General features: G+C 31.7%; 1 protein-coding gene across 1 annotated transcript in view; it reads left to right on the forward strand.

The window, feature by feature from the left end:
- LOC115890848 (protein numb) overlaps positions 1-11419 on the forward strand; it is a 189137-nt gene extending 177718 nt beyond the window's left edge. Inside the window, exons 7-9 of the mRNA XM_030911200.1 lie at positions 8153-8394; positions 8572-8832; positions 10652-11419. Coding sequence (XP_030767060.1) covers positions 8153-8394; positions 8572-8832; positions 10652-10814 — 666 coding nt within the window. The 3' untranslated portion in view covers positions 10815-11419. The remainder of the gene's footprint in view (positions 1-8152; positions 8395-8571; positions 8833-10651) is intronic.
- The last annotated feature ends 3211 nt before the right edge of the window (positions 11420-14630 follow it).

A 14630-nucleotide genomic window follows, 5' to 3' on the forward strand; every position in this document is an offset into this window, starting at 1 on the left:
CTAAGCCACATCAGCGTCTTGGGTTATTTAGAGACTTTTATAAATTTTGCTTCAGTTTTATATTATATTCCTTGTACATAAGATTTAAAATATGATCACTAAAAATATGGTGTTGATGGGTCTAAAAAATATTGACTAAAGAATATGGTGTTGAACGTGGTTTGTGATTTCTCTTGCAGTGCAGTGGCGAAATACCCATAAAGGATTTTTTTGGAGTGGTTTGTGATCTTTGGATTGACCAAATGGAGATATATATCTCCATTTGGTGCATGGGCATATAGTTTTTAAAGCCCAACTTTTAGTGGTGTCTTCTGAATAAGATCTTCCATACGCAATTGGTACTTGATTTATTCTTTAACTTTTGTTAAGAGGGACTTTTTATTCAATGGTCATAAGCTAGGGTTTTTCACAGGGTATCAAATTGGATGAAACAAATATTTGAAGAAGCTGTTTTTATTTCAACAACGTAGTATGTTCAGCCTTTCAGCCCACCATGCATTGAAGTATCAACGGCTCGAAAATCTTCTATAGGGAACCAATACACAGCAGTCAGTGTGGTTCACGGATAAATAATTTTTGTGTAACTTGGAACATAAGGTTTCTAATAATTATAGCTTACCCTTGTCGGTATATTAAAATAAAAAGATAGATACTTTGAGATTAGATTGTGCAAATGCCAATACGTTCGTTAACTCATTTTTACGCAAAATCTGGAAAATATGATTTATTGTTTTATCGTCATAACGAACGAACTGAAATAATTTGAAAGATAAGATAAATATTGACGTTTAATATTCTATATATTATAGTAAAAACAGTAAAAGTAAATTTCCACTGTACGTTATTGTAAATTGCTTTGAGACATTTATCAATTGGCAGAAATGAATTAAATAATAAATACACCTGTTTATGTATCTAGATATGTAGAAACACGATAGTTAATTTAGCTTTTGAGTATAACGTAATAAATGTTTTTATTCTTTCATTTTCTGTGCTATAAATGGAAATTGTTGAATAAACTTTTAAAATTAAGTACATAGTTCTATTCTCTGCTTGTATATTGCTTGTAAATTGTGTTAATAATAAGTTGATCCAATCGAAATTTATTATATGACATAAACAATAAATCATAATTAATGCATAATATACGAAAACAGCAACTGCAGTATTAGTGTACTACGAGTAGGTACCTACATTAATATCAGTTATACAGGGTGGTCCGAACTGTATTCCGGAAACTTCGGCAGCATATTCTGCAGAAAAAATAAGTAAGCAAGTTCGTATAAATGTATGTCCTAATATGCTTAGTTTCGCAGATACAGGGTGTAGAAGTTTCATTTTTATTTCGATTTTTTCCAAATAATTTCTGAAGTAACGTCAATATTTGGATGAAAATTGATGTCTCAGAGTTTTTTGACATGAGAAATTTGATTTTGATATCAATATAACTTCTACTTGTAGATAGCGCCACCTCCATATTTTTTAACTGGTTTGAAGACTAATAATTTTTCGTCCTTACCTGAATAAAACTTCCAAATAATTTCTGAAGTAACGTCAATATTTTTATGAAAATTGGTGTCTGGGAGATTTTTGACCTGAGAGATTTTGAATTTGATGTCAATATTTAGTAGTAGAGATCACCACCTACTTATTTTTTAACTGGTTTGAAGAGTAATAACTTTTCGTCTGTACCTGTATGAAACTACCGAGTAAAAAAATATACATTTACGACGTTTTTTACGTAAAAAAGTCGCTTGGTTAAAATCGCTACGAGTAATGGTCCTCGAGATATTTGGAATCGAAATTATCAATACCTGTCTTACCTGTAATACTTATAAAATACAAAAGTTCAACAGAAACTGTTTTATCATCATCTTGTCGAAGAAAAAAATTATGATTAATTAAAAAAAAAATTTCCTAAATTTATCATTTCAATCGAATAACTATCAACATATTTATTTTTTCGTCAATAATGACATGTATTGACTATTTCCATTCTATATATCTTGAGATCGGTTGCTCGTAGTGATTTTTATAATTGTGATAGAGACATTTTTTATGTAAAAAATTCACGGAAATGTATATTTTTCACTCTGTAGTTTTATGCAGGTACGGACGAAAAGTTACTACCCTTCAAAACAATCAAACCTCATGTAGGTGGCGCACTCTACAAATAGGAGTCATATTGACATAAAAATCAAATTTCTCCTGTTGAAAAACTCCCAGATACCAATTTTCAGCCAAATATTTGCGATACTTCAGAAATTATTTGGAAAAATCGAAATAAAAATGAAACTACACCCTGTAGGTATCTCCGAAACTAAGCATTTTAGGACATACATTTATACGCACTTTTTTACATTTACAAGAATATGCTGCCGAAGTTTCGGAATACAGTTCGGACCACCCTGTATAGTATTTTATTTATATATTTCAGTTATTTTTACAGATATATCAAAATAAAATAATTACCAAAGAAAAACCGGTGCCAAAACATTCAGGAGTTATTTTGTCAGTTATCAGTCACAACCAAAACACTTAATTTACCACAATACACCAAAGCACTTTACTTTTAAACACTGGATGCCGGACTGTATTATAGTGAATTAGTGTGTTATTTTGCTATTGTAACATCAAAGATTCTAACCCCCTAACGGCTCAAAAACGGATGGCACTAGAAAATTAAAACCAAACCAAACCCTAATCAAATCGAGTTTTTATGTAAAATTCTTATTTGGGTATGTGAAAGATGTGTACACAGGGAGTTCAAGCAGCTACCCTACTGCAATCTTTTTTTTCACATACAAGGCAGCTAACAAAGAAAAAAACATCAATATTTTTAATAAACACACTGGAAAAATCTAGGGATATCATTTTATTAAAATTAAAAATAAATGTTTTGAATAAACAACCACATATTTCTAGGCCGATTCTTTCTACTTCGATTAAAACGAAGTAGTCACACTTGTTATTTCTAAATTTAGCATATTTGCAGAAGTTTTTGTGCATTTTTTGTCAAATGTATAAAAACACCTAGCATCAATAATTGTTCGAATTTAACCTGTACTGGCTATGTTTTTATGATAACTGGCCAGAATTCATTCAAATACATACCATAATGTTTAGTATTAAACAACGTTATGGAGCGTAGACATCTTAACAGAGACGAAATGCTAAGGGCCGTGGGTATGCTCAAAACTGGAATAGAGCATTAAATACAACACAAAGTGAAAAATCGCGATTAAGTGCACGCTACCGTGAAAGTGGTGATGTTGCTGAAAGGCACACAGAGCGACATCGCGTTACTACCCCTCAACAAGATCATTTTTTACAATTAAATGCTCGACGCCGACCGACTCTTACAGCACTACAGCTTAGTTTAATTCTCCAGGAAACACACAATATAACCGTTAGTCCTGACACTGTTCGCAATAGATTAAGAGAGGTCAACTTAAGAAGTAGACGCCCCCTGGACGCTCAACCTTTAACGAGAGCAAATCGAGAGGTACGATATTTGAGGGCTCAAGATCATGTTCAGTGGTCGAATGAACAATGGGCCAATGTTCTCTTCATGGATGAGTCACGTTTGGAATTCATTCGGATTCGAGAAGGCTTAGGGTATGGAGAGAACCAGGAAATCTTATTCGGTTGGATCATGTTCAGGAAATGCACACTTATCAAGGTGGAACAACTATATGGTCTGGGGAGGAGTCCAGTTAGGTCGAAAACCCGATCTCGTTTTTCTTGAAAGGTTTCTATCAGGAATCACATACCGTGATTTATTTCTTGAGCCTGTCGTGTTAACCATATGCCAATTATTTTGGGAGAAATTTCATTCTTATGCATGACAATGCACGGTCTCAGACAGCCAGTGTGGTAAGTGAGTTTATCAATGCTCTCAATTAAATATCTTACCCTGGTCGGCACAATCTCCTAACCTAAATCCCATCGAGAACGTATGGGACGCTGTCCAAAGAAGAATTTTGAGAATGGGAATGCCTCGTGAAACTCGTAGTGATCTGGTTGGGGCGGTGAATGCAGCGTGGCAGGCTCCTCAAGAAGAGATTGACAACCTGATCAGGAGCATGTAGAGACGATGTAGGGCTGTAATGAACAGTAGAGGAGGCCATACCCGTTATTAAGTAAAAATGGTTTTATCTTTTTTTTTTAATTTTAATAGAAATTTTTTTTTTAATGGAAATCAAGGTAAATTTGAAATTTCGGTAAATTTCGCATTTTATTTCCAAAACGTCCTCTAAACCATTTGTTTATTTTAATTCTATTATATCAGCAATGCAAAAAATAGAATTAATATCCTTAGACTTTTCCGGTGTGTTTAGTTTAAAAACTACACACTAAATAAAAATATTACCGATTTTTTCAAAAACGCTTAGCATTAGAAAATCTAAATTTGATTTGGACTAGTGTATATCTAATTTCATCCCTCTGGGAATAAATTTCTTCTTATCGCTAAATAAACAAGCAATATATTATTTTATCACTGCTTTCTGACTACTAATTTACCGAAATTTGCATCAGTGATAATGCTAATTCACGGCTCTCCGTCTGCTTGCTGTACCAGTCGATATTTCACATAGTTTGCGCAATGAAGCGGAACATATTTTTATTCGAAAATGCTAATCCAGCACTTGCTTGGCTCGCTGCATTATTTTAAAACAGCTCAATTTGAATTCAATACAATATTTTTCTTTAAGGTTACATCACCGGTTCTTGAAAGTGCACATGTAGAATTCATAAATATTAAAACCATTTTGTAACTCGTGTTTCCGACTACTAAATATTTGATAAATATGCGTTTGCCACACAAATGTGTTAATAATTAGTAGTATAGGTATACCGGGTTCGTCTCAAAAGTGGCTCACCCCTATAACTTTTTTATTTTTTAGATAAAAAAAACGAGATTTGGTACGTTAGTTGGGATTGATTGACATATTCAATTATTTTCGGTCACTTCCTGTTTCACCGGAAACGACAACAACTTTTGATTTATAAATGGCACCCTCGGTATTTTTTTTTTATTCGATTGAAAATGACACTCTGAATCGAATGACATATCATATGTCAACTGTTGACATATTTGCTCAAAAACAAATTGTATTTTAAATTTCAATCTAGAGTGCCATGACTGTGTTAAAAACACTAATTTTTAATCAAGGAGCCTTGGAAAAATAGATTTGATCCTCTAATGTTTTTAGTGTCTTGTCCTGGCCGGTTAAAAAATGCCCAAATCGTATTTTTAATCATATCTCAATTTTTTCAAATGGAACGAGGGTGGCTCATTAGCATATTTTGAAAAAGCATTTTTTACGAATAATTTGATACCACACACTTAGTATTTCGAGTCAAATTGTCATTATGAACCGCATGTTACAATTTTAAATAAACCATATGCGAAAATGTCAAAAGTTGACATATGACATATGTCATTCTAATCAGAGCGTCATTTTCTATCGAATAAAGTAAAAAAATACCGAGGGTGCCGTTTAAAAATCAAAAGTTGTAATCATTTCCCGTGAAACCGGAAGTGACAGAAAACAATTGAATATGTCAATAAATCCCAATTTATGTCATATTCTAACATACCAAATCTCGTTGTTTTATCTGAAAAAAATAAAAAAGTTATAGGGGTGAGCCACTTTTGAGATGCACCCGGTATTGTTGATAAAAAGGCTATATTTTAAGAAAAATATAGCCTAAAAAATAATATATTGTTTTACTCTTCCTTGAAGATGGCGATGTAACTGTTAAGACCCACTTCTCCAAGGAGATGAGCTTGTCAGACCAGATGTCCACTCTAGATTCTTATGTTTAGCACTCTAGAGTCTAGAGATGATCTCTAATGCTAGTAGCATTTTTGAAGTGAAACTTGAGAGTAGAAATTCGTGATACATGGCCTTGAATGACGGTCGCAAGACGCATGCGGGACGGCCGTGACGGGCGAGCTTGCGAGAGAACAAGTGATAGCGGCTACCCCATTCGAGGTAGATATACCCCTTTATCAAACAATTTAACCCCGTTATCTCGTGATAATCTATCCCGATGAAGAATAAACTTGTGGCAACACTGAGTAACGATTTGTCTTTTTGTTTTTTTTTGTCTTTTTTTGTTTGTGAAATCACTATAATAAATTTGAAACTATACCAACCCTGATTTTTTTGAGCATATTTTCATCGATAGGTTTGAATCTTCTGAATAACGGTCTAAGTAAAGCATCTAGCTTGTTTTCCAGCTCAGAATTAGAATTTACAGTTAGTAACTTGCATTTTCATTGGAGGACACTGTCATGTTTATTTCAAACCAATAATCAACGAGAATATTCGTATAATTTAATAAAATTAGTGTCTGTATTATTAACCCTGCAAATGATGGAGATAAACAATTGTGATTGATTAAAATTTTATTTTAAGATGAGACTTTTGTTAACAACATTCTGAGAATTCGAATAATGAATTGAATAATGACAAGACAAGTGACATCTGTCTAAAAAGACAGATTTACAAGGCGATTTAGACTGACAATTTGGTTATGTAAAATGTAGAGTGACAATTGTAATTATGCAAAAGAAATACTGGTTACCTAACGATTAACATTAATTTAAAAATAAATCCCTAACACGAGTAATGAACAAAATATTTAAACAAAAACAAACCACAGACTACACAAAACAAATTGTTGGTTAGTGGCAGTTAGTAGTAGTCACTGAATAGATGTAGTAGTATTTTGATTTAATGGCCACAGCTACCCGGCCGGGTAATAGAATTATCGTTTTTTTTAATAAAAATTAAAAAAACATAAAATTATAAGCTAGAATAGTAGACGGTTTTATATTAACTCTATTTTTTGAAGTTTATAAAGTAAAAGTAATAAGAAAAAGTAATAAATAAGTAAGTAATATATAAGTAAGTAAAAACAATTTTCTTTTTACTTTTTATTTATTTTTTTAAAGTTTTTCTTTACTTTCGATTTTTCGAAATTAGAAAAAATACACAGCTAAAGGCAAGAAAATATTATTTATTAATATACACTAAAGCTGTAAGAATTTTGTTCATTTCATATATTTGAGCGGGCCGAAAAACGCTCTTTACCATCTTTTGACGGGAGATGCACTAACATCTCACTGACACTTTACGACATCGTCTGTTAATATAGAAGAAGTTTTGCTTGCCGTATCGGTGAGAACCAGCCCCTGGACAGCCCACCTGATGAAGGGTAGGCCCAGAAACCGGTTGTGGGAGTGGAGCTTGGTTCCCCCCTTTACGACAAGCAAAACAATTTTCTTTTTACTTTTTATTTATTTTTTTAAATGTTTTCTTTACTTTCGATTACACAGCTAAAGGCAAGAAAATATTATTTATTAATATACACTAAAGCTGTAAGAATTTTGTTCATTTCATATATTTGAGCGGGCCGAAAAACGCTCTTTACCATCTTTTGACGGGAGATGCACTAACATCTCACTGACACTTTACGACATCGTCTGTTAATATAGAAGAAGTTTTGCTTGCCGTATCGGTGAGAACCAGCCCCTGGACAGCCCACCTGATGAAGGGTAGGCCCAGAAACCGGTTGTGGGAGTGGAGCTTGGTTCCCCCCTTTACGACAAGCAAAACAATTTTCTTTTTACTTTTTATTTATTTTTTTAAATGTTTTCTTTACTTTCGATTTTTCGAAATTAGAAAAAATACACAATATTATTTATTAATATATATATATATATATATATATATATATATATATATATATATATATATATATATATATATATATATATATATATATATATATATATATATATATATATATATATATATATATATATCCCTCAAATCCTTCTATTGTAGGTGTTAGCCTTGTTAGTAAGGAGATTCACTCCAAATATACACACATAGTGCACACACAATTTTTTTTATAAAAAAAGGTTGATATCTTGATCCATACAATCTTAAATGGGTACTTGAAATTGACAATCACAAGTTAAGACTAGGAGTTTGAAATGTAGTTCTAGCTATACTATTTTTCCAGTACACATTGACTGTTGTACTTTTCTCCTTCCAAGGTGTGTGACAATACATGGGAAACTATTATAATATTATTTATAAAACCTCTTATTTAAAAATATTTCTCTTTACAGGTCTCTCCTGGTGATTCTGTAACAGCTCTATGTCAGCAACTATCACAAGGTTTGAGCCAATTGACGCACAGCGGATCGGACGATTTTAACTTCAACAATACCACTTCCCTCAACCAGAACACGGTGAACTTGAACTTAACGACCATCAACAACACCTTTAACCACTCTATCATGTCCACGCCTACTGCCACAACTAGTATCATATCTCCTGTAACTTTAAGTTTTAGTCCAGCACTCAATAGGTGAGTTATCACCCTTCTATGTTGTAAGTGTGATTTTAAAAAAGGAATCCTTGTCTTCTAGGAATAATATGATACCATGAATATTGTTTCGTTCTTTGGTATAGTTCTTACAAATGATCTGTATATGTTACATTTGATTTTGTTGCAGGGTTAATTTCTTATATTTTTGCTTTTCAGAACAGCAACGATCAACACCAGCTCAATAGTCCAGACGAACTCTATTGTGAACCCTTCAACGATACTGAACACTACCTTCACGAAATCACAAAATACGACGCTGAATACCAGTTTGAATACAAGTGTCGTGTCTACGACCGCGAATAACTTGCCAAACCCGGAGCAGTGGCTTGGGCAAATTGTGAAAAGTACCAGCCCAGTACTCGGACGTATGGACGGGTCTTCGCCTAGGAGAACCCCTTCATTTGGATCTCATTCAAGGTATATATTTAAACCTGATTTCAAGTGTATCCAAGAATTTATTCGATTATTAATTTGATTATAGTAAAATATGCAGTGTATTCGTATGTAACAATAAAATGAATTATACGTACTGTAAACCATTTTACATTCATAAATTAAAAAAGTAAAAATTATAAATATAAAGTATAAAAGACACTTTAAAACTATTAAAACCATTTAAAAATGTATACAACAAAATAAGAAAAATACAAAAAAATCCTTTATGGGTATTTCGCCACTGCACTGCAAGAAAATCTACAAAATGAAATAGTTATTTTTTGTAGACACTTCTGCGTTAAACCTAAACGGACACTGCTTGTCAGAAGTTATGTTTACAGTAACTGTAAATATAACTGTTATACAAATTTGCATAACAAAGAAAAAAATGCTTAACATTTCGGAAAGTTTATCTCTTTCCGTCGTCGGAAGCAAAAAAAAATACAAAGAATAAAGAAAAAAACTATTTAAAATATTTAAATTCAACTATTCGAGAACATTTTACTTTTTTAAAACAGATACGTCTACAAGAAATAGTTGACGTTCTGTTAAAATGACATTATATCAAGTTAAACTTCAAAATTAACAATTACGACCTGATAACAATTACTTAATAAGGTAAAACCAAAAAGCCCAAACTTTCTGTATGATTATTTTTAAATTTTACGTATGTTATGTTTATTTATGTTATGTTCTTTAAAATCAAAGAAGCGATTGCCATACATTACTAACATCTACAGATGCATGAGCAATACATTTATTTTTATTATATTCAGTTAAAAAAGCCTCTTTTATTTTTCTTTTAGAGGCTATCGCTTCTTTCGTTATAATTTTGGCGTTATTAAAATTTATTCTGTGCTCTGTGTCCCATGAAATGCTGACAAATCTTAGACTTGTGAAAATCTCCCCTTCTTAAATAATCTTTATGTTCTTTAATTTTACATTTAAGGGTCTTAATGTTTCACCAATGTAAAATTTATCGCATTCGCAGGGTATTTGGAATATTACATTTTTTGTTTGTTGTTCTGTATTCATTGGTTTAGTATGTGATAAAATGGATCTAAGTGTATTTTGTGTTTTGAAAGACGTTCGTATGTTATATTGTTTTCCTATCCTTCTTATTTTTTCCGAAACGCCTCGTATGTATGGAATTGTAAGTTGTATATAATATTGTGTATTGTGTCTATGATTTGGGGTATGTATTTCGTTTAATGTTTTGTCAATAAAATATGGTGGATAGTCGTTTTTTATTAATGTATTTTTTATAATTGAATAGTTGTTATCAGGTAGTAATTGTTAATTTTGAAGTTTAACTTCATATAATGTCATTTTAACAGAACGTCAACGGTTTTCTTGTAGACGTATCTGTTTTAAAAAAGTAAAGTGTTCTCGAATATTTGAATATAAATATTTTAAATAGTTTTTTCTTTATTTTTTTTTGCTTCTGACGACGGAAAGAGATAAACTTTCTGAAACGTTAAGTATTTTTTTCTTTGTTAGGCAAATTTGTATTACTGTAAACATAACTTCTGATAAGCAGCGTCCGTTTAGGTTTAATGCAGAAGTGTTTACAAAAAATAACTATTTTATTTTGTAGATTTTTCTTGCAGTGCAGTGGCGAAATACCCATAAAGGATTTCTTTTTGGAGAAATACATATAGTTAGAGAAAAATACAGAAACGTTATTTAGTGAGCCTATACTCTATTACTATATTTGTCCATTCTTTTTTATATACTTTTTTGTTTTAAAATCCGGCTCTACTCATATAAGTCTTTTTTAATGTTCTATTCTTTTTTTCAGAGCAATTAGTTTAGATACCGGTTCCGAATCGATTAGATTGAAACAACCCGATCCCTTCGATGCAGAATGGGCGGAACCTGCTGCCAGACCAGCGCCATCTAGCACGAATCCCTTTCTAAATTCGACGTCAACGCCACCTAAAGCCTTCCAAATACAACTCTAATTTAAGATTCGTTTTTGAAAAGTTTAATTGGTTGTTTCAAGCGTTGTTTAAAGAAATTACTGAATACCATCAGCAGTCCTCATGATAATAAGTTTGATGTCATTTTGATTTTTGAAATTGTTGGTATTTTGCAATTTTATAAACGATGTTTTTCGTGGGTTATTGTTACTCGAGAGTATATAGATTGATTATTATTGTTATTTGTTATTTATTTGTTTCAATTCAAGCAAACTGGTGATAGATTGAAACTTGATTGTCACGTATGTATAGAAGATAACTACTTTCTTAAAGTACTTAAGTACATAATATGTTTTGTTTACGTCAAAAAGGTGTATATGTATAGCACAAACATTAATTTATTCTTTTTTTATAATAAAGTCGAAGGCATTGATACTTACACTAAAGCCTGTACGAACGGTTTAACAAATAATATTTATTAACTACACTCACCGGCAAAAAAAAACGGCCACTAAAAACTAGTCCCAATTTCAAAGTTGGATTTCTCGCGAACCACTCATTAGATTTTGATAATTTTTTTTTAAATTGTAGCTTAATTTCTTCTTAACAGATGCTACGACAGAAATTTGTATTCCGAATTTATTTTGAGCATCTACAGGGCACAACAATAAGACGCAGTTTTTGCCCGAAATTTGTAACACCCTGTAGGGTGCAGCAGCTGTAGTAGTTATTGCTAAATCAAATCACGTTGTAGCCTCATCTTTTGTGAGCATTTGGTTTTTTAATCACGGCATTATCTCTGTTTGTATTGAATATTGCTCAATATCCCAATTCACATGTAAACGCGCAAACTGAAGACGTGCTCGACGATATCTTGGAAGTAGCTGGGGTCCTGTGGCAGGCCTCATTGCAGAAAAACTATTTTTTTTAGTCTTCGACGGATTGTTTTCTCACTGACTTGAGTTCTACGCACGGCTTGTAGCAGAGGTTGATTCTGAAACGCTGTAATTCTACGACTTCGTAAAGTATTCAGGACAATAACGCGGTCGTCAATTGCATTTGTCTTCCGTTTTCTTCCGGAACCCACTCGCCTGGTGAAATTTCCCCTTTCAATATACCGATTCCAGGCATCCTGGACAGTTGTTCGAGGTATACCCAGAGTATCGGACACATAAACTTGACTTCGGCCATCCTCAATTAAAGCCACAATACGAGCAACATCCGTCACAGACAATGGCATTTTTTAATTTGACAACCGTTGTTGTCATATTGCAAATACTCATAAATCCAATTTCGCCTATGTCGCCTTGATTATTTATACATAAAACCTTCGAAGCATTTTTCCGAGACGTTCGTTTTAAAGCAGTGTATCTCCAATACAAACAGAGATAATATCGTTATTAAAAAAACAAAATGCTCACAAAAGATGAGGCTACAATGCGATATGATTTAGCAATAGCTACTACAGCTGCTGCGCCCTACAGAGTGTTACAAAGTAGGTGCAAAAAACTTCGTTTTATTGTTGTGCCCTGTATATGCTCAAAATAAATTCGGAATAAAAATTTCTGACGTAGCATCCGTTAAGAAGGAATTAATTTACAATTTGAAAAAAAAATTATCAAAATCTAATGAGTGGTTCGCGAGAAATTCAACTTTGAAATTGGGACTAGTTTTTAGTAGCCGGTTTTTTTTGCCGGTGAGTTTATTTCTAAAATACATAGTTTTATGAACAACTAATGAAATTATTAGAAGTAGCCAGGACTATAAAGTGCAATGTGTACATAATAGAAAAAGAAAAGCGTTTATATTACTGTGGTAAGGCAATTTTAGTCCTTTGACTACATTAGTTTAGTCAAGTATAGAGCCAAAAGCAACAATACTTTTAGCACAAGAAAAAATATTAATCTCGCTTTAGATTGTATAAACGTAACATCTTATGCAAAGAAAACTGTAATATACAAACTATGCAAAAAACTCAAGCTAATCAAAATAATTGTGAGATTTAAATTATGCTTTACACTTTTTTGATTTTAGACTGAACAATATAGTTTTTTGCTGAGATAGAGATGAATGTTTTTGTTCAGTCTATATAACTTATTATAAAAGTATTATTGTTTTATACAATAACTGAGAAAAATTACGTATCACACTAATTTTTGAAGAACAAATTGAATTTGGAAATTATAAATTTAGTTAAATCTTTTTGAAATCCTGTGATTTTTTTCTTTATTTCCTGCTTGTATTAAACTAGTGAGACCAGTGTTTGGGAACAGGACAATATTGTTTAAAGCGATTATTTATGAAATTATATAAGTATTGAAAATGTTACTTAATCCAGAACTAACAGGCTGTATTCATTCTACTTAGTTTTATATTGTATTAAAAATTGCATTTATTTTTAAAACTTTTTGCCATCTCTACAGGGTGTTTTTTTGTGCCATCGCTACAGAGATACAGGTTCAGTTAAATGAAGGCAAAGTTGCGCAATTTGATGCTCAATAAAATTCCGTATTGCATTTTTATTTTTATTTTTTTTGCATAAAATATTCTGGTGATGGAATTTTCTGTACGAAACGTCGGCAAATATCAAAGTGACATATATAGTGTTTTAAGAGTGATGGAAGGATTTAATTAAATTGGAAAAAAATCAGGTCCGTATTTATAAAAATTAAGTTGATGATGGTCGCCAGAAGCCGAAACGTCAGAGTCAATATTTAATCACACAGAGTTATAGAGCAAAAAAATTGGCCATGAAAATGTGTTTTTCATTTTAAGTTATCTTAACAACTAAAGCCAGGAAACAATAGAAAACAAAATTGAAAATTCCGTTTTTTTTTTAAATATATTCGGAAGTATTCGGAATTTTTCAAAATGCAATACGGCATTTTATTGAGCATCAAATTGCGCAACTTTGCCTCCAATTAACCGATCCTGTATTTCTTAGGGTTTCCGAAATCCCAATGATGAGCGTCGAATTAGAGGTACCCTGTACTTAGTATTGGTACTTACAATTTACATTTATTTTTGTATTATCATTCCAGAAACATTATATATTTTAGTTTTTATTAAAGCTCACAATCTTATTAAAGGTGTTTTTCCTCAGAATGTCCATAGACAAAATATAACGAGATAAAAATGAAGAAACTGTATATTTTTTAAGGTACATATTTTTTGTTTCAAAATATGTTTATGAAGTTATTGATAATAACTTGTAGATATTACATTGATTTTTTTACTGAAACAATTTGAATTAATAATAAATAGAATTAGGTTATTTAAAAAAATATTTTCTACTAATTGAATCAATATTTCTTTTCTGAATTATCAAAATTCAGTATTTTTAGTAAAGTACTTACTTAATACATTGCAGTATTTTCAGTGAAATACTTAATGCGTCTAAAATCAAGCTAATGTAGTAGGTAAACGTAAATCTAAGGAACAAAATAATTAAGAAGTAAATATGACTATAATTATTACACTCTGGCTGTAGATTGATGCATTTAATCTATTAGAATTTGAAATAATAGACCGTTAAAGAGCCCTTAAAATAATCTGACAGCAAATGTATAAAGTTTTTGCCAATCGCTATTTCCTGTTGGTATTTTTTTTGTTCGATTTTTACAGGGCACGCTGGCTCAAAGTTTCAGCACAAATGTACTTATGTATACACAACTGTATTATATATTATATTTATGCAATATTGTATTTCTTCTGTAATATAAGTATTACCTGTTTACCTCTAGTTGTTTTACTTGATCATCGAATGTAAATGTTATAGCAATTTAGTAAGATTGAGAATAAATAATTGTTCTCATCAATTTGACATTTAGGTACAGGAGGATACTCGGAAGCTTAAGA

This window comes from Sitophilus oryzae, unplaced genomic scaffold (genome assembly GCF_002938485.1).
Source record: "Sitophilus oryzae breed Bouriz unplaced genomic scaffold, Soryzae_2.0 scaffold_931_pilon_pilon, whole genome shotgun sequence".
Classification (NCBI taxonomy): domain Eukaryota; kingdom Metazoa; phylum Arthropoda; class Insecta; order Coleoptera; family Curculionidae; genus Sitophilus; species Sitophilus oryzae.